This window comes from Rhinichthys klamathensis, unplaced genomic scaffold (genome assembly GCF_029890125.1).
Source record: "Rhinichthys klamathensis goyatoka isolate OS25496 unplaced genomic scaffold, OSU_Roscu_1.1 h1tg000306l_1, whole genome shotgun sequence".
Classification (NCBI taxonomy): Eukaryota; Metazoa; Chordata; class Actinopteri; order Cypriniformes; family Leuciscidae; genus Rhinichthys; species Rhinichthys klamathensis.
This window is the reverse complement of record NW_026606825.1, coordinates 745,385-772,368: the sequence shown is the minus strand read 5'-3', so window position 1 is coordinate 772,368 and position 26,984 is coordinate 745,385. Positions and strand designations below refer to the sequence as shown.

At 40.9% G+C, this 26,984-nt stretch overlaps 1 protein-coding gene, 1 non-coding gene and 2 pseudogenes across 2 annotated transcripts; 1 reads left to right on the top strand and 3 right to left on the bottom strand.

The window, feature by feature from the left end:
• Nucleotides 1–3,643: 3,643 nt before the first annotated feature.
• LOC130104244 (U1 spliceosomal RNA) lies at nucleotides 3,644–3,807 on the bottom strand. The gene has a single exon (XR_008809454.1). It is a non-coding gene; the product is annotated as a U1 spliceosomal RNA (small nuclear RNA).
• Nucleotides 3,808–4,507: 700 nt separating this feature from the next.
• Nucleotides 4,508–4,681, bottom strand: LOC130104286 (U2 spliceosomal RNA; annotated as a pseudogene).
• A 17,492-nt stretch (nucleotides 4,682–22,173) lies between these two features.
• On the bottom strand, nucleotides 22,174–23,601 carry LOC130104240 (uncharacterized). Its single transcript, XM_056270729.1, has 4 exons — nucleotides 23,392–23,601; nucleotides 23,067–23,257; nucleotides 22,635–22,980; nucleotides 22,174–22,236 (listed from the first exon to the last, which is right to left on the bottom strand). Exons 1-4 carry the CDS (start codon nucleotides 23,599–23,601, stop codon nucleotides 22,174–22,176), a joined length of 810 nt encoding a protein of 269 aa, XP_056126704.1.
• Nucleotides 23,602–26,632: 3,031 nt separating this feature from the next.
• On the top strand, nucleotides 26,633–26,769 carry LOC130104265 (U1 spliceosomal RNA; annotated as a pseudogene).
• Nucleotides 26,770–26,984: the final 215 nt, after the last annotated feature.

Sequence of the window (26,984 nt, the reverse complement as noted above, 5' to 3'; positions counted from 1 at the left end):
CAATTTCGTGATCTGAACACCAACACGGTAAAATTTTATTTCTCTTTTTTATTTCTATCCCCTGTGTTATAAAAAAAATAGTCTAGTCTACTTCTATTCCCCCTCGTATTACCCCAGGTAAACCCTGAATCGTCTTTATTACCTTTCCTATATGCATACTGTAAGAAATGCTCTTTTAATTCCTTTTTTAAATAAATCCCTGAAAAGTCAACTTCCCCATTTTTTTCCAAACTGTCCAAAGTTATATTAAAATCTCCCCCCATTATTACACATCTATTGATATCCCACAAATTTGGTAAGTTATTGAAAAAATCCAATCGTTTACTTCTATTGCAGTGTGCATATACATTAATAAAGTGATATCTATACTCACCCCATCGTGCATCTAGACATTGTAATCTCCCCGGCACCAGTGATACATAATTCTCTATCATGAATCCATTATTCTTAAACACCATCCCCAGCCCATCCGAATGTACGTTTCCAATACTCCAATATGAAACCCCGGAAGTCCATTCTTTAGTCAAGTCAAGTCAAGTCATCTTCATTTATATAGCGCTTTTAACAATGAATTGTTTCAAAGCAGCTTTACAGAGATAAACATATAATTTAAGGTAACAGATTGTTTTGGCGTTATAGCGGTTCTTGAATAATGTTACTTCCAGCTAAAGTTAACTTTGATTGATTCACCTCCGTCGAAATGATCAGACTTTAAACGCGAACCTGTGATTAACGCTGACGGCGTTCACATGCTCATTCAGAATTCTATAGTTATGTGCTTTTTAAAATATGTGCGCAGGTTTGTAATTCATACAACCCAGCCTAAACAAACTACTTTTTGTTAAAGTAGAAAGAAAGTTAAAGTGAAAGTTGTTGTATCTTCTTCACTTTTCAGATGACACTCTTGTAGGAATGCCACCTCAAAGTCCATGGATAACAGGGAAAAAAACAAAGCACTCCTCTTTCCAGCATCCCTCAGACATTCTCACATTGAGAGATACAAATTTCAAGTCCATCATTTATGAAGATCAGCAGGTAATGTTTTCTTTTTCTTTCCATTTCCTTTCTCCTTGTCTGTCCCTTCTATGAAACCAGTGGTTCCTATAAAAAACTCCACATCTTGCCTCGATAGGAAACCACCAGACAGCGACCCCGACTCCGAAACCTCCACCTTCTCCTCCGATGTTGATAAAGGAGGCACTATCGGGGATCCAGGCGTCGATGACCCATCCACAATCTCAGGTAAGCCCGAAGACTCCTCATCATCCAACCGAGGATCCAGCGCACTAAACAAATTTAATATCTCTATCTTGTTTTCTTCCTCGTTTCCTTCTAATTTCCTTTTATTTACCCTAGGAGCAAACTTCCAAGACTCTTCAGCTCCTTGCTCTTCCTCATCCTCAGTTCTGTCACCCCAGGAAATATTGGTTTTGTGCTGTAAGGTGTCTGGAATCACTGTACCCTGTAACTCACCACCCTCCTCTTCCATTTTCTCAGACTCCTCAATGGCTGGATTCGTTAGCTCAGCTAGGACAGAACCTGAAACAGAGCTCCTTGCTGTAACCTCTCTCACTCCCTCCATTATTTCTGTATCTGTGGGTGAACCCATCTGGTTTACTTCCTCATTTTGGCCAGTAAGAGCGTCATGGTATGCCTGTACTTCTTTAATAACAACCTCAATGGGCCTAAGGTCTCCTCCTTCTTCTCCTCTTACTGCACTGGCATACGTTCTTTTCCGTTTTGGGCATGTCCTGAAAAGAATGATCAGTAGCCCCACACTCTTTGCACACTTTAGGTTTTGGACACTCTGAAGCAGCATGTCCCGGATCTTTACAATTCAGACATCTTATGTTGCATTGGTATTCCAAGTGTCCAAATTCCTGACATCTCCTACAATATTGAGGCTGACCAGAATACACTATGTATCCCCTTACACCTGCAATCTTAAAACTGGCCGGAGGATGATGATAACCCTGGAAACCAGCTGGGTCCTCGTTGAGTAACACTTGATACTGCCTTTGTCCATTCCACACCCTGAATCTGTCTCTTCTGTACCTTGCTGTAGATATTATTCTAACATGGTTTCGAAGAAAAGATTCCACCTCTTCATCTTCCATGTTCATGTCAAACATATTGATTGTCAAAATCCGGAAATTATTTCTCCCCAAAGACAGTATTCTAAAATTGTCCAGAGGATGCTCACCTTCCTTTTCTCTGAACTTTTCCAAAAATCCCTGGAACAAATTGCTGTCTTTCATCGTGACATCAAAATACTTGTCTTTGCCATTTCTTTGAATTCCAAGAATCCCCGGAGGCTCAATCTTCAACAAATCGATGATGACTTTTTAGATGAATTCCTCCCTTTCTGGCATCACTTCTTCTCTGGATCCTTCCCAGTAGAGTCTCGATGTGTTCTTTATCCTTCACTCAAAAACTCCTTCCGCCATCTTTTCACCACTCTTTCTCAAACCTTTAGCCACCAAGTACTGCGGTCATGCCAATTGCACTTGATCATGCCACTTGCACTTGAAGCGATGACACAATGATGCAGAGGCGGGGGAGCCGGCAAAAACCACGCCCACCTGGGCCGCGGCGAGAGGGTCTGAGGTCGCCAACAAACAAGCTCAGCTCAGATTGGTTGTCACACCGAAAATGGATCACAACAGAGTGCACAACACGACACTCTGGAGTGCAACCTGGGATTTTGGATCATCAACATTCTGCCCTAAAAGTGAGCGGGCAGACCAAAGCGTACGTCGTAGAGACTTGAAACTCTGACGGATGCTAGTACCCGCCCGGTCTACAACATCACCAAGGCTCGCCCCGATCGGCCCCAAGGTGGCGCTGCAGCGATCAAAAGTACGAAATGGCTCGTAACTCCTCGACCGTCCGTCGCAGATCCAAGTGTCTTACATCACCGGAATCTTTGGCTTAGACGCACGCCTCGGATTGGATGGTCGCGCTGGCGAGATTTTCGGGTATTTTGGATTTTCTGAAAAACCTACTTTTGCACACTAGTCCTAGTTTTTTTGCCCAATCTGACCCAAAACGGTGCAGAAAGATTCTCTGGAGTCTGACTGCCAACAGTGATCGTGTAAAAAGTCGGAATTTCCATTCACGTTGGCAATGGGACGCAAAACGTTGGGAGTGGGCGAGGCGGGCTTTACTTAAATGGCTATAACTCTCCAACGAAATGAGACAATTACACCCAACTCGGTACACCTGTGTACGGGCTCAGCCTGTGGTCACGTGAAAAGGGATGCGGCGACTTGCCACTTGGTGGCGCTGTAAACAGAAAAAACAACAACATGAATATGGCCATAGACGGCTGTGTATCACATGATGTTTCACACATGCACAAGGTATTCATACCACATGATAGACCTCCTCATTACGAACAACTTTGCCTCCAGGACAACTGCTGTGAATCAAATCGTTTGTTAAATATTGGAGATTATTTGAAGAAGAATAAAACAAATCCATTTAAACAAAAAAGAAAAAACCTCCTTTCACAGAGGTTGTTTTATATCTCCCGATCAACCACTGCAGTTAAAATGATCTGGACTTCCTAGGTCATCAACTATCAGAAGAAGAAGAAAAACATAAGTGGAACTTAACAATCTGCTCTTTTAACCAGTGTGTCCAGGGGAGAGCGCGAACGCAGTCCCCCACTACCATAAATTATGCAGTCGAGATTCCCACATTTGGGGAATTCGCAGGGGTCAGCACAACCGGAGTGCAATGGCCGAGCCTCGCCCTGGGTGAACCACCTTCCTGATCATGGTGTCTCCCCTGCCAGGTAAGTATGAATTCCCAGGCCTTCAGTCAGAAGCACCCTGTCCCTCTTCGCAATCCTCACCAACGGTTTGACAATCAAACACACACACACACACACAAACAGGCGCACACATCTTTGTGGGGACTCTCCATAGGCGTAATGGTTTTTATACTGTACAAACTGTATATTCTGTCCCCTTACACTGCCCCTACCCCTAAACCTACCCATCACACACAACTTTCTGCATTTTTACATTTCCGAAAAACATTACTTAGTATGATTTATACACTGTTTTCCTCATGGATTCCCCAACCTCCTGGCTGGTCCCCACAATGTAGGTGATTTCAGGTTTTACTATACTTGTGGGGTCATTTGGTCCCCACAATGTAATATAAACATGAACACACACACACACACACACACCTGATTCAACTCATCAGCTCGTTAGTAAAGACTCCAAGAGATAAGAGAGACATCAAAAATGTGCAGGTGACGGGCTTTTTTGTTTTTTTTCATGCTCCGGATCCGGCTCCGTGAGCCAAAAATCCCTGGATAGTGGACGAATCAGATATTAAACAGATAGGAACAGGGTTTTTTTTTTTTTTTTTACACCACGATTCTACCTTTACTAGTATAGTATATGATCACCTACAACACGGCAATACACACTACTTCCATTAACACCTGCTGCCACATAACACCAAAACATTTCTTTCATTGAACACTTTAGGGGGGTGCACCGTTCCCAGAAGTACTGCAATACCGGGTCGATGCGTGGAGTGGACGGAGCAAGCCCCTATTCCATCTCCCAGTTCCAAAAAGCAATTTAATATATGGTGCCCGGGTAGGGCACGTATCAGATATTAAACTGATAAGAACAGATTTTTTCTTTCGAAAAATGTTTATTGTCACAGTTTCCATTCTTTTGATTTCCAAATTTTTTCCTTTCTTAAAACTCACATAATTAAAACAAAACATGTCTTAAAACAAAAATTACACAATTAACGTTTAAAAATCAGTTTTGTGTTTTGGGGGTGTGTCATGTAATAGTCCATGTATGTTCATATTTGTGGTTTAAAAGAAAGTAAAATGGATGAAATTAATTCAAATTAAAAACATAAAACAAATAAAACATGCCAGATAAAACATCTCCTCTTGTACAGGATCGAGGGTGAGTCCCTATCAAGATTGTCCATTCACTCCAGGTCTCCAGAACAGGCCCCAGACTCCCCGCTTCCGGTGCTCAGCGGAGATCCCCTCTCCTCCGGCCCGCTGGCCCGCTGTTCCCGTAGCCGGTGTGGTGAGGGTGCATCTACAGGCAGCCAGGTACGGTGGCGGCCGGGACCTTTTCCGTGCGACCCCGGCCCCCCCATCCGAATAACGACGTGCGGCCCACCCTGCAGCGTTGATCTTATTTTTTTTTATTTTTTTTCCTTTTTTTTTCCTTTCAACAATCATTAAACATTTGAGCATTTACATTTTTCCATAAGGGGAGGTATGACATTTCCAGCAGCATTGGTCATGTTACCACATTATATTCATTTGAATGTGTTATACAGTTTTTTTTGTTTGTTTTTTTCCATAAAAACCCATTTCAAATTTGCAAGAAAGAAGTACAAAAATAAAAGGGTTTCCTTAACCGTACATGGATAAAAAAGAAATAAAAGAATATCTAAAAATCAATTAATTTGGGTAGACATTTCTAAAACAATAAAAGTTTATCTAAAAAGCAATTTGAATAACTTTTTATAAAACAGTCAAACTTTTCTTGTGCTGGAGCGGGGTTGAGTCCTTAACAATATTTGTCCCCATTTCCTGCTCCTCCAAACAAGACACCGAGACCCAGCGCTTCAGGCTCCCAGAGGGGACCCTCTTAAACCGTGGCACCGCTGCCCCTTCCAGTAGTATGTGTGGGGCATCTACGGGCAGTCAGGGCTCGTGGCTGCGGGGACATTTTTCCGTGAAGCTCCGGCTCCCACGTCCGAATGGCAGCGTGCGGTGTACTCCTGCATCCTGCATCCTTTTCTTTGCCAGCTCCATGGTGGTATGAGGAAACACCTGCACCTGCTTCCCCACCAGCAGGTTTCTGGAGGTCCAAATAGCATCTTTTATACAGTTTATGGGGAGCCAGAGGTTTGTCGGTGGAATGGCTGGCTTTCCCTTCTGGGCTCAACCCACCCATTATCCTTTTGTAGGTTAGGACCTCCCCTGCTGGTAGGCACGGGAATTGCTGGGAGCCGACCAGTGCCCACAGGTCCCTCGCAGCACTGCACTCCTAGAGCGCGTTCCCTTACGGTCTCAGGCGCGCCACACCCGGCCCGTGGGCAGCTCGAGTCCCTTGCCATGCCCCAGGAGTGCATCACGGCCCTGACCGGGAGGATCTCGTGGGCCACCATCCACGCCAAGTCCCGGTGCTTGTTTAAAAGAGCTGGGTGGGACACGCTGCGCCAAGTTGTTTGGGCTTCTCTCAGGGTGAGCCCTCACACTGGGCTCACTTGCTCCCGCTCCTGCACAAGAGAAAGTATCGACTTGTGATTAGTTAAAATGTCTATTCCTTCTTTATCAACGTTTAACTTGTTTAAAAATGTATTGGTAAAACCATATGTTGTGGGTAGGTTAAAAGCCACCGGTTTTGTGTGGTCCCTTTCTAAAAACTTTAAACTTCTAAGGTAAGAACCCATCCAAAACTGAACCATTGCTGTTGTTTTGTTGTCATTTGTGATTGATGTGGCATATTTCATGTGCAGTGCTGTAAAACGAGCTCCAAGAAACAAATATATGTCGGGTACTCCTTTTCCTCCCTTTGTATGCATCTTTTTCATCTCCTCCCTCCTCAGCCTCTCCCATTTGGATCCCCACAGAAAATAGAATATAGCCCTGTCCAGGGTCTGCAGGAACCATCTTGGGGGTTAAAAACAGAACATAAAAGTAAAATTAGTGGTAAAATGACAGCTTTTATTATTAAAATCTTTCCTTCTATTGTCAACTTCCTTAGGCCCAATCTTTGTTTTACCTTCCTTAAAACCTCTACCCAATTTCCTTTCCCTCTTCCTTCACTGTCAAATATTACTCCTAAAATTTTTAACTCAGTGCTTTTAATTGTTACCTCCAGTCCATTCATGTCTATGTGTGTCCAGGGTCCGTAGAACTGTGCTTGTGTTTTTCCCTCTATTGAGTTTGGCCCCACTTGCCCTCCCAAACCAGTCAGTCAAGTCTAAGGACCTTTGAATCGATAAAATGTCCGTACATAAAATGTTCACGTCATCCATATAAAGTGCAGTCTTTGCAGTCTGTCCCCCTGTCCCTGGAATAGAAAGTCCTCTGATCCGTTGATCTCTTCTCAAAACCTGTGCTAATGGTTCTATGCACATTACGAACAGGAGAGGAGATAATGGAGAGCCCTGACGGACGCCGCAGCGTATATTAACTGCTTTTGTAAGATGCCCGCTTAACAGGATTCTGCCATTTATATCCCTATATAGCAATCCCACCCAAGCTAAAAATCTCTCTGGAAACCCCATTTTATTCAGTACTTTAAACAAGTACTGGTGCGAGACCCGGTCAAATGCTTTTTCAAAATCTAAATTTAACACTGCTAACCGAATATTTCTGTCTCTCGCATAACAGATGGTGTCTCTAATCAGTACGTGGCTGTCCGTGATCTTTCTTCCTTGTACAGCACAGGTTTGATCCGGGTGAATCAGATCTGCTAAAATCCCCGACAAGCGTGTTGCTAAAATCTTACTAAAAAGTTTACAGTCAACGTTTAAAAGAGTAATAGGGCGCCAATTTCGCAAGTCTTCTTTTTCATCTTTTTTATATAAAAGTGTCACAATGTCTGTCCTAAAACTGTCCGGTAAAAGGTCGCTATTGTCAAAGTCATTAAAAACCGCTAGAAGGTTTACAACTAAAATGTCCCAAAATGTCTCATAAAATTCTAAGGGAAGTCCGTCTACACCTGGGGACTTGCCTTTCTTAAAACTTTTCAGGCCTTTTGTAATTTCTAAGATGTTAAAATCTCTACTTAAAAGTTCTTTTTCCTTCACTGGTTTTTCCACCAGGACTAGCACTTCCTTTAATGTTTCTTCATCTATCTTTTTTTCCTCATACAATGCATCATAAAAGTCTTCCACTCCATTTAAAAATATCCCTTGTATTGGTCATCAGTTTTCCTCCTTTATTTTTTATCCTTACCATTGCCCCACTTTTACTCACAATCTTCTTAAAAAAATACCTTGTGCATTTTTCACCTTCTTCAACTTCTCTTTCCTTGCTTCTCAGAATGACTCCTTTGCTTGTGATTTTTGATAATATCATCATTTCTTTTTTTATCTCTTTGATTTATTTGTTAAAATCAAAGCCTATATTTAAAAGGTTAAAATAACATTGTAAAAGTTTTTGCAACCCCACCATCTTTTTCTTTTCTTTGGTTTTCTTTTTCCTTCTTGGTCTTTCCCTTCACCATCTCCCACCACTGTGCTCTTGAAACAAAAAAGTCTTGAAGGGTCTGCCATTTCCTATACTGCTCCCTATATTTTTCAAAAGTGTGTTAAACAGCTTAGAAGCAGATCTCCTAGAAGTGGTAAATGCCTCACTTCTCTCTGGGAGTTTTCCAAACTCCCTGAAAACTGCAGTTGTCAAGCCCCTCCTGAAAAAGAGCAATCTGGATAAGACCATCTTAAGCAACTATAGACCGATCTCAAATCTTCCTTTCATAGGCAAGATCATTGAAAAAGTTGTCTTCAATCAGGTGAACAAATTCTTAAGCTTGAATGGATACTTTGACAATTTTCAATCTGGTTTCCGATGGTTTCCGACAAGCGCGCCTGCTCTTAAAGGGAATGTGAGATGACGCTCTGATTGGTTTATTTCACGTTACGCCCAAACCACACCTATGAATAATGAAGCTACTTCAGACCAACCCCTTTTAGATTTGCGCCAGGCGCAAGAGGCATTTATCCCGCCGGGAAAATAGCAACAGCGCCGGGATCCGCCCATAAAGTTACTTGCGCTTTGCGCTTTGACACTTGCGTTTCAGATCGTTAAAATAGGGCCCAAAGTATTAAAAGACAGGAAAATCTTTTCCTTCATAGAGACACTTAAGAAATGGAAAGTTTCGGCAAAATCTCCAATCCTTTTCCACCTACAAGACGAAATAGGGAAGGTTTTTTGAAGGATTTAATAACCATGTATCATGTTGTATTGTATGTATTATATTGTATAGTGTTGGAAATCGAACTTAACACCATATTAAAAAAAGAAAAAGAAAAAAAAAGAAAATTCATTAAAATATAAAAAAGATTACAGCATATGATGAATGGATTCTGTGTATATGAATACTGTATGTATTCTATAGGACTTGAAGTGAATCCTTTTCTGAGCTGAAAAAAAAAAGGTTCACCCAGGGCGAGGCTCGGCCATTGCACTCCGGTTGTGCTGACCCCTGCGAATGGGGATGTGCTACATGGAAGTGCAATTGATCTGCAACGTGATTGGATGTTCTATTGATGTTTTGGTTAAGGTTTCAGAAGCACCCCCCTTTCCCCCTTCGCCCATCCCCCTTATCTTTATATCATATTGTTAAAAAGCAATATATATGCATTGTTCATGCACTGATTGTACTGAAGTGGCCATTAATTTGATAAAGTTTGAATGATAAATAATATATCAGCTAAATACATGTATGTTGTATATATGTATGATGTATAATTTAGTGGTATGCATTAAAATATATGAAATAAACTAAGAAAAATGTGTATTATATTTGTAAATGTAGGTTACATGAGAAATATTACTTTGATGAAATATTAGAACTACCTGTGAGTAGCACATGTACAGTAGGATCCTTTTTATGTGTTTTAAAATGAACCCTGTTTATAAATGAAGTAGCCATTCACTTTGCAATTGTTGTTGTTGAATGCTTTATTCACTGAATCAGTTTACATAAAAATATTAAAGTTAGTAAATAAACTGAAGCAAATACAAGTTTAAATGAAATATAAAATAAATAGCAAAATAAACAATACTAGCTACATAAATAGTAAAATATTAGAATTAGAGGGAGATGAAATATAAACTGTGAATATTAGAGGTAGATGGAATATAAAATGTAAACATCAGAGGTAGATGAAATCTAAAACCACCAGCATATTACTTGCATTAAGTAAACAAACCTAAAATTGTAAACAAAACTAAATATTGACTTTGTTTACATGACACATTATTTGACAGATTATAAAACTATATAAAAACAACATAAAAATAAAAACAAAAATTATACACAATATTCAATATAAACTGTAGTAAACTTTTTTTTCACTGGAGTGCATCAACGACTGTGGTGAAATGTTCGTAACTGCTGTACACTACTGTGTCCAATCCTGTGGACGTAGACATCATTTTCACGTGACAGAAAGTCTTCTTTTTGTATTTTGGATGCCCCTGAGTTGGTTGCTTGCACAGTCTACAGGTTGGCAAGTTGTGTACACGCGATACCTTGGCTCCGCGTAAGATTGGAGTAAGATTTTCTGTGTATTTTCTTTTGTATATCGTAGCTCGGGACCAGGCTGGATTGTTACCTTGGGACCAGTATGGGGTGTTAGCTCTCTGTGATGTGTCATCATGGCTGGAAGCTGCTTCCGCAGGTGTTGCACTGGCGGAAGCATCGCCATGGCTGGAAGCTGCTTCCGCAGGTGTTGCGCTGGCGGAAGTGTCATCATGGCTGGAAGATGCTTCCTCCGGTGTTGTGATGGTAGATGTGTCCAGAATCTTAGTAGTGGTGGTGGCGGTGGAAAAGAGTGGTGGTGGTGGTGGAAATGATTGTGCAGTAGAGGTAGTTCCAAATATTGTAGGTAGAGGACCGAAGATGTTAGCAAAGACTGAAGGTTTCTGCGGGGGTATGCGAGATATTAGGGGAGATTTATAGACGGAGACCTGGGACGGAGTCTTTGGAGCTGGTGTTGCGATGTCTGATCTTCCTGTAAACACTTTGGTACCTGCATTGGTGGGAATGTGCTCATACACTATCTGTTCGTTGTCGGGTTTAGGGAGAACCGACGGTTGACACGGTGCCGGAGGTACGTTTTTTGAAGAGATTGACGTAGTCTTTAACACGGTGGCAGATGGCATTCTTGTCGACTGCAGATTGATCAGCTTCTCCTGACGACAGATGAAATCACGCACTGTCTTGATGTTGATTTTTGGTAGAGGAATACCCACTTTACTGAGAACTGGATCCTCCAATATGCAGTGCTGAATTCGTTCGTAAGCCTTCAGGATTACTGCTTTGTCTGGGCTTTGGGTTTTGGAACTTGTAGGTAAACCCAACCAGAGTAGTTTCACTAGCGTGTACATGAGTCTGTTGTGCTGAACACTGATGTCTTGTTGAGCTGGGGCATAGCGTTTGGCCATTTTGACTTTCTGAATCACAGCAGCATCGACAAGATCATCTCTCTTTGTACGACAGTACAGCGTATTACCCCAGTGTGTTCTGTACATCTGATGAAACTTCTGCGGTAGTTTATCATGTTCCTCTACAGCTTGCCACGTTTCGATCAGCTCGTTCCTCTCTTTCGTCGTCAGGCTCAGCCTATTTACAGTGTGGCCAAAGTCAAGTCAAGTCAAATATATTTATATAGCGCTTTTCACAATACAGATTGTATCAAAGCTGCTTCACAGTATCAATCAAAACAACTTAACAATGTTTGTTTATTACTGGAAAAGACATCCAAGTTTGGTAGAGCTGATCAGTGGTATGATGGGTCATTTAATTTGAATATCCCCAACTGAGCAAGCCAAAGGCAACAGTGGCAAGGAACCGAAAAACTCCATCAAGTGACCCGATGGTGTCCTAAAACTCCATCAGATGACCCAATGGAGAAAAAAAAAACCTTGGGAGAAACCAGGCTCAGTCGGGGCCAGTTCTCCTCTGGCGTTTATGAAGTAGAGGCCGAATTTACAGTAACTGTAAGATAAAAAATGTATATGAATGCCTGACTAAATAGATGCGTCTTTAGTCTAGTTTTAAACTGGGAGAACGAGTCTGAGCAACGAACAATGTCAGGAAGGCTATTCCAGAGCTTCGGAGCTAAATGTGAAAATGCTCTCCCTCCTTTGGTGGATCTGGATATCCTAGGAATGACCAGAAGCCTTGAATTTAGTGATCTTAAAGAGCGCGATGGATTATAGGGTGATAGAAGATCCGTTAAATAGACTGGAGCTAAACCATTTAGAGCTTTATAAGTCAAAAGCAAGACCTTGTGATTAATACGGAACTTTATAGGTAACCAATGAAGTGATGATAGAATCAGTGTTATATGATCATATTTTCTTGATCTAGTAAGAACTCTAGCGGCTGCATTTTGCACTAACTGTAGCTTGTTTATTGAAGATGCAGGACAACCAGCTAATAAATAATAATAAATAAGCATTACAGTAATCTAGTCTCGAGGTCATGAATGCATGAACTAACTTTTCTGCATATGTAACATACAGTGGTTACTCAACCAGAATAATACTTTTACCGCCGCCGCTCCCGCGGCGGTAAAATTCGGGTGTGTATTTGCTGCCTTTTACCGCTAAGAGGCGCTACACTCACAGACTTTGAAAAGTGTCAGTTTATTCTCTCTATTGCGTAATCTACCGCCGCGCCGCGGCTCATTCAGAGCGATTAAAAGCTGGTAACAGATTAATTCAAGTGAAACATTGTAGAAACGAATTCATAATCACAATACTGAAATTAAATTGAATAAATAGTGAAAACATTTCAACATAAAACATTGAAACAGAAACATATTAGGCTACACCAAATGAGGGTTTAGCATAAGACGAAGTTTATTACCGTTCAGACGGTAGCTCAGTGGTTAACGCAACAACATAAACCTCACGGAGCTTCAAGCGATCCGAGATCGAATCTCACTATAGCCTAGATGGCCGACTTCGTTTATGTGTTACCGTTCTTGATGCTTAAATAGGTAATTGTTTATTAGCGAGTTCATAAACTGTTTATTTATTTAAAGTCAACCGTTTTGTTTAATATTATTAATGGCACATTACAACATGAATTTGCTACATTCCAGTAGAGCCGCTGCACGACAAAGCTGATGAGGGAAGATTAGCTGATCGCGTCAGAAAATGAAAATAATGAAGCTCGTCTTTAATCTGCCAAATTATTGTTTTGTGAATCATTCATGAAATTGAGATGACACTGATACCCGGCCATAGCAACGGAAGAAATTTTTCAAAACAGATCCATACATTGAACAAATCAGAAAAGACTGATTTTGTAATTGGCACAAAATGACAGACTAACTAAATAGCCTATTGCTTTCAATATAAAAACAAATGAAAATGTAAAACACTAAAATTAATTAAGTTTGAAACCCCATCGCACATTTCAAGGTTTAAATAAAGTGTCGGGACAGTTTATTCATTTAAACAGGGTTGCATTGATTTCAGAGTTTATTTCCTTTGCGATCCAAAATAAGAAACACAGAATCTTATTCTTGCAACATTTTAAATCTGTATTGCCAAAGAAATTGCAGCTAAATTAAACAATTAAAACAGTACTAAACGATAATAGTCCTAAACGACATAGGCTACATTAAGAACATGCGTTTTTCTTTGCCTCTCGCACTGGATCTCTTTTTGGCAAGTTAATTTTGTCTCCCTCCCTCCAAAAAAAAAAAAAAAAAACTGTAACAAATTATTTAGCCTTTGTTACTTCAAAGACACAGCATGCCTTGTTGAATTCACCTTACAATAAAACGAGGTTGATCGCGAATTATGAGCTCTGTATCTGCTGTGGCATGAACGCGTTTTGTCGACAGTTCATGTTTAGATAATGCCAGATTGTTGACAATCATGCATAGCCAGCCTACACACTGCTCAAACATTCTAAAACTCTACAAAACCAGAAGAAACAACTGGATTGAACACTTTAATATAAATTTTGTGTGAAAAAACTTTAAATACAAAAAAAATAAACTACAATAGGCCTATTTATAATTTAATAAGATATAGGGCCTTGGACACATCGAGAGATTTATCCTTAAAAGAGTTTAGCCTTTGCCTGCTCATCAGACTATCCGACATCTCCATATGAAAGAGGAACGTTAACACCTTTTGTCCTGCACGCACGATAACTGCGACCACTGTCCCTCCAAACCCCCCACAGGCTCTGAGACTGACTTAGAGAAGTCGCAATTCACACTTAAACCGCTCTATAAAGTGTTGATAATGAAGGAATTAAATAATGTAAGCTACATGTAGTGATATTTCTGTCATGAAACTTTATTACTAAATATATCATTTCAATAATTCGTTCAATTTCAATACGTTTTTCTTTTTCTTTTTTATTCAAATAAATCTCGAACCACAGTGCTTCGTGGTCCTGCTGTTAAACTAAATAACATTTATAGAATAATTATGAACCTACATGAAACAATATCGCAACATTTCGACAAAGAAATTATTTGATCTGTTTTTACATTTTAATTCAGGGCGATTTAGCCTACATTTAATTAGAGCGAGATTTTCCCCGTCTTGTCCTTTCCTCATTGGGAAGGGCTCACATCATAGCTAAACATGTTTAAGTAGATGCTCTAGTCTGTACCTCTCAGTTTCAGATGGAGTACATAATCAGAAAACATTTATTAAATATTTAGACATTTAAATGCTTTAGACATAGCCTATAGCGATTTCTTATCGTGACTGAGCTGAGGCATGGCTTTCGGTTCATTTTTGTGACGCGCAATTCCCGGAGACAGAGACGAGACGACAACTACATTTTTGTTGTTAGCCTAATATGAATACAACTTTACAGTTTTGAACGATTTAGTAGGCAAAAATACGGAGTAGCCTATTGACTTATTTTAGCTGTTATGAGAAAAATAAATCCAAGTGAAAAGTGAAAGCGCCGACGCGTTTGTCGAACACTAATTCAACACGTCAGAAACCCGATTTTAGAACAATTTATAGCGACACTTGGTGTGGGTGTGCCAAAACACTTACTTATAAACTTCAATATTTCATTCAAAATAATCTCAAAACGCTTTGTGACATTTTGAAAAGACGTGGTGCATAAGGCCACTGGAACCACGAACGGACTGTAACTGAAACGCTGGTTTTGATTTTATTGTTTGTCGTTTAAACGTGCCTGTTGCATATCTTTATTTGATATATTTGTTATGGTCTATTGGTGAAGTAGCCTATAGCATTGATTACTGAGGAGGGAGGCGGTGTGGGGATTAAAATAATTCAGCAGAAGCATGTTTAGACCAGAAGGAAATCCCCGTCCCCCCTGGCAAACCTTGCTTAAAACCATGTTTTAAAACTCCATGTAGGGAATCCAAAATATATATATAGGGCCTATAGTAGGCTATATATATATATATATGTTTTTTTTTTTTTTTACAGAACTGCTTTTGAAATGACGACTGGTATTATTATACAGATGTAAAGTCATTCTGGTGGATACTATTTGTTCCAGTGTAAAATGGAAATGCATGGAATTTTATTTTATAAATATAAGAGTTTTAGAACTAGACAAATTTCTCTGCATTAATAATAGGATATAAAATGCATTAATAGGCTAATATAAAATTTACAAAAGTCCAAGTTTGTTCGAGATTTGAACCCGTGTCATCTTAATGATCGAACCGTAAGTTCTACCACTCGGCCATGAATTTACTCACTGCAATGCCCAAACGTTTGTTTGTCCAGTGTGTTCGGTCACATTAGCGAGAGAACGTTTTATCGTTAGCCTATTGTAGACCTTTTACAGTGTTAAAAGATGATATTTTATCTGTATGACCGAAAATTACGGAGTAGGCTAGCCTTTTAAGTTCTTTTAGCTGTTATGAGAAAAAATAAATTCAAGTGTAAGCGCCGCCGCGTTTGTCGACCTCTAGGCCTAATCCAACACGCCAGAATAAAACCCGATTTTAGAATAAGGCGTAGCGCCACTCTCTGTGCCAAAACACTTAATTATAAACTTCAATATTTCGTTCAAAACCATCTCAAAACGCTTTGTGACATTTTGAAAAGATGTGAATGTATTAAGCCAAGGCCACTAGGACCAGGGTGTAACTGAAACGCGCTGCATGTTATCTCTCAATACAGGAGCAGAAGCGCCGGTTCAGATTGTATTGTTTGTTGTTTAAACGTGCGTGTTGCATATTTAAAAAATATTTGAAATGGTCTATTGGTGAATTAGGCTTTGATTACTGTGTGAAGGGGGGAAATCCCCCACCAGCAAATCGCACGGTTACACAACCTCTTTCTGTAGCCACTAGCCTATAAAATCCCATGAAGTTTTTTTTTCTATTTTTTTAACAGAACTTCTTTTGAAATTACGATTGGAATTATTATACAGATTGATATAAATTCAGTCAATCTGTTGGATGATAGCCTATTTGTTCATTTGTGTAAAACGGAAATTGTATTTTATAAATACCGTATTTATTCGGGATTTGAACCCGTGTCATCTAAATGATTGTAACCTAATTTCTACCACTCGACCACGACTTTTCTCACTGAGAATTACCCAGAAGTTCGGTTGTTCAGCAGTCAGTGTGCGCGCACACGAGAGAAGCGCTCTTCACTCCTCTCATTCCTCAATAGTTTAGCGACATTGCACCTAATTTATTTTCACTGACTGCGAGATAGGCCTATTTTAACTTTTGATTAATAGCCTAAAATGTTCTGCTCTTAAAGTTTATGTTCTGTTTAGAATGTACTTTTACTTAACTTTTACGTTTTGCTTTCTTAAATTTAACCGAATCTGTTATAGGCTCAATTATTTTTATTATTTATTTTTTTTGTTCTAAAAGTTTGTTCTATTCTGTTTCGTTTGTTTATTTTTATTTTATTTTTTACATATTCAATCAGTCTCATTCTTGTTTTTTTTTTCAAGACCTTGTGCTGTGTTTTTTAATAAACAGCCTACAAACAGAGATATATAATAGTTCGTACAAATAAACGTCTGGCCTATAGGCTACTAGCCTACTATGTATACTATAAATTGTATGATCGTATGTTTAAATAACATTAACCAAATTGTCTGTCTTTAATTAATAATACAATTATTACTTTAACATGCAGTTTCAACTTATTAGCCCCGCACTTACGTTTCAAAATGCGGCAATTGCGGCTGTTTTGCTAAATGCCCCTTTGCGCCACCTGGCGGTCATTTCGCGAACAACTTTGAAATGCGACTAGTTTATTTTTGCCGCGGTGGATTTGCCGCGGCACGACTCGCGGCGGTAATAGGCATTCTGGTTGAGTACCCACTGTATGAAATATGCTTTTCAAAAGACAGGTTGCAGTCTAATGTAACACCCAGGTCTTTTACTGTAGCGGATAAAGTAACAGGGCATCCTAATATGTTAAAGTCGTGCTGTGAAAAGGTTTTGTGGACGGTTTTTAGAACCGATAAGTATTACCTCTGTCTTGTCTGGATTTAATAAAAGAAAATTACGCGTCATCCAATTTTTTATATCTTTAACACAATCTGTCAATTTGGATAATTTAGCGTATTCATCTGGCCTTGATGAAATATATATTTGAGTGTCATCGGCATAACAATGGAAACTAATTCCATGTTTCCTTAGAATATTACCAAGTGGCAGCATATATATTGAGAATAATTAAGGGCCTAACACAGATCCCTGCGGCACTCTATAGTTTGCCGAAGTTATGATCGATTTTTCTCCATTTAAGTAGACGAAATGGTAGCGGTCAGATAAGTATGACCTGAACCAGCTTAATGCTTGTCCTTGAACACCAGTGTGATTTTGTAGTCGATCTAAGAGTATTGTGTGATCTATAGTATCGAACGCAGCACTAAGATCAAGTAAAACTAGTACTGAGATACAGCCTTGGTCCGAAGCTAAAAGTAAATCATTTGTGATTCTAACAAGCGCAGTTTCAGTGCTATGATGTGGCCTGAATCCAGACTGAAACTTTTCATAGATGTCGTTTTCTTGCAAGAAAGAGCCGAGTTGAGCGGACACAACTTTTTCTAATATTTTTGACAAGAATGGAAGATTTGAGATGGCTCTGTAATTTGCTAGGTTATTTGGATCTAATTGTGGTTTCTTAATAAGAGGTTTTATAACTGCCAGCTTGAACGTTCTTGGAACATGACCTAAAGATAAAGATGAGTTAATAATATTGAGAAGAGGCTCTTCTACTATAGGTAACACTTCTTTCAATATTTTAGTTGGTATAGGATCTAATAAACATGTTGTTGTTTTAGATGAAGTGATACGTTTATTTAACTCTTTTTGTTCAATGGTTGTAAAGCATTGTAATTGTTCTTGCGGGGTGATAATTGCGAGCAAAGATTGAGCGTTTACGATTGTGATTCTGATGCTTTCAATTTTCTCGGTGAAGAAGTTCATGAAATCATTACTACTAAACTGTAACGAGGTATTTTGTTCAGACGACGTCTGTTTATTTGTTAGTCTAGCCACGGTATTAAATAAAAACCTTGGATTATTTCAGTTGTTTTCTATTAGTTTGCTGAGGTGCTCAGCCCTGGCTGTTTTAAGGGCCTTTTTATAACGTGACATACTGTCTTTCCACGCGATTCTAAAGACCTCTAAATTAGTTTTTTTCCATTTACGCTCTAAATTACGGGTTTCTCTCTTTAAAACATACGTAGTATTATTGTACCATGGTGCTATACTTTTTTCTCTGACCTTTTTTAATCTAATGGGTGCAACAATATCCAATGTTCTAGAGAGAATGGAGCTCATAGTGCTAGTTAATTCGTCTAGTTCATCTGTTTGGGTTCAGGCAGCAGCTGAGTCAGATCAGATAAGCTATTTGAGAAATGATCTATGGTGGATGGAAGAATTGTTCTACCTGGTCTATAACGTGGCGCAGCATGACATATTACAGAAGTGCGTAATATGCAAGTTACCATGTAATGGTCCGTGACATCATCACTTTGTGGAATGATATCTATATCGGTTGGATCGGTTCCATATGATATAATTAAATCGAGTGTATGATTAAGACGATGAGTTGGTCCAGTGACGTTTTGCTTGACCCCGAAGGAGTTTAATAAATCTGTGAACGCAGCCCCTAATGCATCATTTGAATTATCTACTTGTATGTTAAAATCTCCAACAATTAATGCTTTATCAACGTTGACCAATAGATCTGATAGAAAGTCTGCAAACTCTTTTAGGAAATCGGTGTAAGGCCCTGGAGTTCTATATACAGTAGCCAATACTAGAGATAATAGGGATTTTTTTCTTACATCTAAGAGCGTAACATTTAGTACAAGTACTTCAAACGAATTAAACCTATGACGAGTTTTCTGAGTAACATTAAGGATATCTCTGTAGATTGTTGCAACACCGCCGCCACGACCAATCAGACGGGGCTCATGCTTATAACAGTATCCTGGCGGAGTAGACTCATTTAGACCGAAATAATCATTTGGTTTAAGCCAGGTTTCAGTAAGGCACAGAACATCGAAATTATTATCTGTGACCATTTTATTTACAATAACCGCCTTAGGTGTGAGCGATCTAATGTTTAGAAGACCTAGCTTTAGAAATTGTTTTTGCTCACTAATAGCGAGATTTTTTGTTTTAAATAACAATTAGATTTTTTCTTGATCCCGCGGTAGATTTATTATTTGATCTCAATAAACGAGGAATAGACACAGTTTCTATGCAATGTTCTACACTAGTATTAATATCATTTAAATTGGTGCAGTAGAGACTGTGATTTGGATTTTTGGTTACTAGTCAAACGGTATTTAACATCTTGGAGATGTTATCCGACAGAAGATCTGCCCCGATTCTACTTGGGTGTAAGCCATCAGCGTGGAAGAACCTCGGTCGCTCCCAAAACAGATTCCAATTATTTACAAAGAGTAGTTTCTCCTTATTGCACCATGACAATAACCATTCATTTAGCGCGAATAATCTACTGAACTTTTCATGCCCTTGTCGGTACGTAGGAAGCGGTCCAGACACAATAATCGATGTTTCAGGCGATGTTCTGCGTACCATATCGATAAGGCTCCTGAAGTCTTTCTTCAGAACCTCCGTCTGTCACAGCCTAGTGTCGTTAGCTCCCGCGTGCAGCACAACAGCTCCGACGCGCTCGTCACCGTTCAAGATCTCAGTTACCCGCGCAGTGATATCGAGAACACGAGCACCAGGAAAGCAATGAGTGTGCACCTTACTTTTACCTAACGTAGCGTGGACGTGTCGGACCGTGGAATCGCCGATGATCACAGAATCGCGTTCCGTTTCACGCAGGAGGGAGAAGCGGTTCTGGGTGGAGATCTCGAAAACCGGGAGGGGCGAAAAGATTCTTGTCCTGGCACGCGGCTTCCGCGGAACCACCCAGGCTTCGTGGTGGTGTGTTGGAGCCGGGGTGAATGAAACCATTGCTGATCGTGACCTGGACGCTCGGGACCAATGCTGAGAAACGCACGGAGTAGATGTGGTCAGCGTCGGCGGGTTACTAACGTTAATCACTGATCCGTGTGCATCAGCGCGTGATGTTTCAAGAGCTAAACGCCGGTCTCTCCGCTCAGCTTGTCTCTCTAGAAGGTCACGGATCTGTTTTTCTACAGCCTCTAATTCAGACTGCACCGCGAGCAAATCAGATTTGTTCTCATCTGGACCAAGAGGTAGATAACATACATCTGATATATTCGCCATTTTAACAGACGGACAGTAAGTGACAATGATGCAACCAGTGATGCTATTAATATTTATACTAATTTATGACTCAAGTCTTGGGTATAATCCGTCTTTTTAGTGGTACGGGTGTAATGTAGACGCACGATAGATGGGAAAATGTTCGTTTGTAAGTGAGTGTAAAGAACGCGTCTGGCAATCGATCGTAGGGCAGAGCAGCAGTGAAGCAGTGTCTCGCTCTACAACCAACAACCAAATGTTCCAACCGTATTTGCGGTTCCAGCCGTATAATGGCTTGAGACGCGTCTGGCCACGTATGTCAGGTCAGTATGATAGAATTCGTCAGGAACGGACCGAGAACTGCTGATATGAAAGGCAGAGCTGATGATCAGACCGTCAGCAGGTACTGATTAGTCGAGCTGCAATGGCTATCCGAGGGTGGTAAACAGAAAGGTGAAGCTCTAATAACGGGCAAGTTCCCAAACTCACTTGAAGAATAATTTTTTACAGGAACAAGGAGCTGTCTGAGGATGCGTTCTACCAGACAATACTGGTGACCAGGAGTAAGTGCCATCACAGCATGCGTTTCATGAATTCACATACGTGTAAAACTGCAAAATTCAATCCATTCGTTTACAACTTAATGCAATAAACAGTGAGTGTGAAAAAGACTCATTCCACTGGACTGTGAGGTGGTAAGCATAATGTAAAGGTATTGAATATGAATATATAAAAATTTGTGGCGTATGTGCCGCTTCTTGTGCCTGGTATCATGTGAGGAAGAACTTTGTGGAATCCCTCCAGACTGTTGCTTCCACGCAGACACTTGTAGTAGGGAACATCCACCCCATTGATGCTGGTGCTACGCGCCACCCTGTACATACTCATCTCCGGAGGATCTTGTATGCACTCGAGGTGTCGCTGCTGGCCTTCCCTCACACTATCTATTGCTTCAGTAAAGAAATAAGAGCAAATATTTAAGCATTATACGGTGTCAACACAGTACATGATAACCATAATAACATCCCCATACACGCTATGTGTTTATAATACACGCTAACAGTGGATTACAATATATAGATCATATAGTTTACCTGTGCCGTGTTTTCAATGTGGAAAATGCTTGTAACAATGTTTTAGTTGTTTGCATCAGATTACTTACCTGCTGACTTGAAGAGGGGGATTCCACTTTCATCCAGCCCCGCCGGACCTTTCAGCTCATCAATGGCTGTCTGGACAAGACGTAAAGTCTCCTGAACCCCAAGCGTGACTCTACGAACATGGTGCTTCAGCTGTTCCCGCACCACGTCTTCATCGGTCACCGTGTCATAAGCCGGGTCCTTTGCTTGGACCGCCTTGATGAGAAGCTCCAGGTCTGCGCAGTTGTAGGCCAGCACCGCTCCTACTAGGGCAGACTTGAAGACCGCGTATTTGGAGTGGCTCTCGGTACGGATGGCTGCATCAAAACGATGTATCCAGTGAAAAATATCCAAACGCACAACCATAACCTTGTCCACCCACGTCTGGAACAAGGTCTCCACAGCGGTTGGGCCTTGTGCCCTTGCGACAGCACCCACGGTCAATGTACAGGATATGAGGTACAGGTTGATTGGCCTGCTCGAATCTCTCCATCACCCCCTGGCACATGGGTCTCAGACACTCCGTGGATTCTTCGCAGGTTAGAACAAATGAGACAATCTGAGATTGCTCATTGCCTATACTTCGTTATTTCAAATGTAGGCGCGCGGGAAGCCACTCTGCTGAGCCTTTGCCCTCTCCACTCAGCTTCTTAACCACCTGCGAGACACATGGAACACCGTTCCAGATTGAAATTTGACGTTCTGTATTTTATGTAAGTGTATGCCTATTCAAAAAGGTTTAACTTCTCTTTTTTTAGTTTGTTATACAAGCGGCTAAATCTATTCTCTTCATTATTAGTGTTCTTTATTACATGTTGTCTGCATTATGTTTGTACTTCTGTACTGGAAGCTCCTAACACCAAGACAAATTCCTTGTGTGTGTGCAAACACTCTTGGCAATAAAGCTCTTTCGATTCTGATTCTAAATGTCACCTTTTGTGTGTTTACAGAAGAAAGAAGGTGGTCATACAGGTTTGCCTAGTGGAGTAAATGATGAATGATGTAAATTATGATGTTCTAAAATACGTTGTATACACAGTGTATTACTTTATGTATCTTTTTAGTGGAGTCCATTTTAAGCACGGTGTCAAACGTGGAGAGAATCTGGGTCCTATAATCCTGTACATTGTTGGCCTCTGCCAGCAGGAAGGCATGACGGAGCAGACGAGCAGAGGGAAGCTCTCTTTGAGGAGGTGGAGCCTCAAACGTGTGCCCCAAGGCTGACACGATCCCCCCAGGCTTCACCAGAGTCATCAGGAGGGTGGTATACAGATCCTTCCTGTGGAGATAGTCTTCCACGTGGTTCTCTTGAATCTGCCGCCACACTTTGGTCATGGTGTTACCCTCGGTCCGGTCCCTCAAAAGCCGCACAACGTTCTTGTCCACACCACGTCTATAAAGTTTGATAATCAGCGTGTCAATCAACCAAGAGGTAATTGCTGTTACAAGCGGACACCAGCTATTTTTCAGTATTCTTACCCAAATGTGAGAATGACTGGGAACATGGCTTGGTGAGCCTCGCTGAGTTGGCAGACGATAGCATTATCCCATGCTAACCAACGACCCACCTTTCCACCTTCACCTTTCCTGCCTGCTTTAGTGCATGGTCCACAGCAAAGGACCTCCGTCAACATGGTGTACCAATTGGACACGTCGCAGATGTGACGAACCTGCAATAGCAGTAGAGCATTGTTATTTGAACCTTGAATGTGTTTACATGAAAATCAATGTTGTAAAAATCTACCGTTGAACTGAAACTTTAGTAATAACAACAACAACCGATCCAATTACAGATATGTCGAACCTTGGTGTGGTAGCCAGACTTGTAGAGGTGAACGTCCTTTCCTCTACCCACGCATTCTTCACCACGGGGGCACTTCAGCGAGTATCTCCATACCCCAACATGCCGCCAGACCAAGATGCGACTCCGAAAGAATAGGTTTGGAGATGGCACAGCGCCACTAACGTACCCTGGAGGTTCAGGAGGGTAGAACCACATCTGGTCTGACTTCATCACGCCGGTACTCTGCTTGTACACCTGGACGTGGGTGAAGAGCCCTCTTTCTGTGTCGTCCTTCACCCATGAGAGGTCCGCTGGAGAAATGCAATTAGCATTTTCCCATAGGCGTACCCATCCCTCAAGCTCAACCTGCAATATACATCAACACAGTAAATCACTACAATGATAAAAATTAATGTTGGATAATTTTTTACATGAAATGAATTACTCACAGGGGAGTCACTCAGACATGGTTCAGAAGTCGAAGAAGACTTCTGACTCATGGCTGTGGACTGTGACGCTTTGTGCTTGAGCTTGGAAGCAGACTTATGAAATATGCCCGTGGGAATGACGGTCTGTGATGTGGCAGTATCCGTGGCAGCAGAAAGGACAGTGCACGTGGACATAGCAGGCGGCATGGCAATGGCCGTCTCTGATGTGGACGTGGCTGTGGACACAGCAGCAGATATGGCTGTGGACGCAGCAGCAGATGTGGACGTGAACGATAGTGATGTAGACTCAGATCAGATCACCTCTAATATATGGCTGTCGTCCAGCCATGAAGGATCATTGCTGGGAGATTTTGACTGTGTAACAAATGCATTGAACAGACTTTTAAATCAAACATGTCTTGCATAAAGAAAAAAGTCACATCTACTTTTTTTTTCCTTTTGTTTCCTGATATGTATAAATATTTCTAAAAAAAATGTTTTAAATGTTTGCATTGCAGGCCACTTACTCTGTCATCCTTGTCATAAATGTACATCCTAAACCTTTTCATCTGAACACTGGTGATGTGTGTTACAGGTCAGTGTTTCCCCTAGAAATTTTTCCAGCAGCGGTGCTGTCATGTGCCGGAGGATGTTACCAAGTCGCGCGTGGGGGTCCGGGGGCATGTACCTCCGGAAGAATTTTTTTTTTTTTAAATAACCCCTTAAACCATGACTTTTGTGGATAGAAATGGACATTTTGAGACATACAAATATGACATACCATCAACAGATTTAAGGCATGATTATTGCAGCACGTACCTTGAACTGGTCACAAACAGAAATCTTCATTTTATAATTTTAGACAGGATTTTTCACGTTTTTGTTTTGTGTTAATTTTCAGCTATAAGGTAGATATTGATAGGGAAAAATGAAATGGCACAACCCAGAAAAAGATTATTTAGAATTTATTGAAAATTTGATCTTAATTGCAAGGACCACACCCAATCTGTGAGCACTTAATTTTTCTAACATTTTTAAAATCAAAAGTTTTATGTTAACATTATTTAATGCAAAATGAATGAAGTGAACAAACATGAACAATCAAGTGTTTGTATTAAATAACATTCACAAACATTTCATGTTGTAAAAATATATTGTTCACTCAATGTGTTGATGTTAGATACAACAATACAGGAGATAAAACGTGTTTTATTTGACTTGACTGTACTTTTATTTAATCCAAAACTGTGTTCATATTTAATTTTTAAAGGCTTTTTAAACCTGCTAAGAGGTATCCAGCCAAGAATAAGCCTAGAACTGCTTTTCTGATGGACTATAAACAGCATAAACAGTAGTCGGGTGTCAGTCCGATTCTGTGCACATGCAGGCTACTCCTACTCGTAAAACTACCCTGATACAACCGCACCAGAGTCCACTTTAGGGGCCGTTCACATATCACGTTTTTTGCGCGCAAATAGGTTATTTCAATTCTAGACGCGCGTGGCGTGACAAAAACCAACCGATCAGCTTCGGCCTTTCCGTAACAACATCGAAAGCTCGGCCGAACAGCTGATCATAGCTGTACAGGGCGGCTTTTTATTTCTCATCTCTATAAATATATCTAGTAGTAAAGCTAATGCAAGGGCTAGAAATCAATTAATTCTTTGCTGATAGTTCCTCGTCCTCATGGAGAGCGCCGCTTTCTCCTTTTCAAAAGCGCTTGCTCTCCCGTGTTATGCAACCATGAACAGAGGCGGCCTGGAAAAACGAGCGCATATCCCGCACGCCTACATTTGAAATAACGAATTTGCACGCGCAGAAAAACGCGCTATGTTAACGGCTCCTTTTGGCAACGTGACATTAGCCTAATCGAAAATATTTCCATATGTGGCTCTTTCCTCCTTTCTTGTCAACAAGTGGATTCAGAGCCACCGTATTAGCAGCGCCGGCGGTCGCCGTGTCTCAGGGTTTTTAGGTGTGTAAGTGAATGTCGTGAATGCTATTACTGATCATGTGAAGATTTTGCAGCGGTGCTGAAAATCCAGTGGTGGCGCTGCGCCACTGCTAAATACATTGTAGGGGAAACACTGCAGGTGTATTGAGCCACCGGCAGACAGAGCTGTGCGCCTTCTTAATCAGATCCCTCTGACTGCTGCTGAAGTCGTGTGGCCTGTCCTTCTGGGCAGAATGCTGGCTGTAGAGCTCCCACATCTCCTTAAAGGTATGATTTTCAAACCCTTTCTGCCCATATATACAGCAGTCAATGTTGGCCTCCATGACGATGGATATTTGAGGGAAGCTTTCAGCGTACTCTGCCAGAAAGTCCTTTATCCAGTGATGGTTAATCTTCTTAGGTTTCTTAACAAGTTTTTCTCGGTGCTTGTCAACCACACTGCAATTACACATATTATTTATACCAGCTGGTAAAAGCTGCACACTGAAAACAATGTAACATCATTAAACATAAAAACAATGCTTACTACTTCATGTAGCCCACATCATTTTCCACAAGCCAGTGGAACGGAGCATTAAGGTACTGGCCAAATGGCACCACCAGCTTCCCCAGGCACTGCTGCCGTGATGGTGCTGCTGCGATCCCTATTGCACGAAGGAGCTTTTTCGCTTGGGCCAAGGCAGTGGACTCCTCTAGCAGCTGTGCAGGTGGCAGAGGGAAGGTCAGCCTTCTCTCTCTATACGCACGGGCCTCCTTCGTTGCCATTATTACAGCCTGCTGACGATCCGGTGGAGCACTTGGATTTAAAACGCGGATCACTGAACTTGCAACATAACATGCGGACATCCAGTTTTAAATGTGAGGTAGTAATAAGTGTAATAAGTAGACGTGGCAGTGTCTACGGTGAGTCTACGCTCAATGCACTACCGTAGAGACGACCCCTGGGAATTCCCCAAATGTGGGAATCTCGACTGCATAATTTATGGTAGTGGGGGACTGCGTACGCGCTCTCCCCTGGACACACTGGTTAAAAGAGCAGATTGTTAAAGTTCCACTTATGTTTTTCTTCTTCTTCTTCTGATAGTTGATGACCTAGGAAGTCCAGATAATTTTAACTGCAGTGGTTGATCGGGAGATATAAAACAACCTCTGTGAAAGAAGGTTTTTTTTTATTTTTTTTATTTTTATTATTCTTCAAATAATCTCCAATATTTAACAAACAATTTGATTCA

What these genes read in the sequence shown, in the direction of transcription:
- LOC130104240 (XM_056270729.1), bottom strand. Translation starts at nt 23,601, where the DNA reads ATGAAGTCAGACCAGATGTGGTTCTACCCTCCTGAACCTCCAGGGTAC. An exon ending in AGTCTGGCTACCACACCAAG is followed by an intron (nt 23,258 to 23,391) that starts GTTCGACATATC and finishes CTGCTATTGCAG; the next exon opens with GTTCGTCACATCTGCGACGT. An exon ending in CCAGTCATTCTCACATTTGG is followed by an intron (nt 22,981 to 23,066) that starts GTAAGAATACTG and finishes CAAACTTTATAG; the next exon opens with ACGTGGTGTGGACAAGAACG.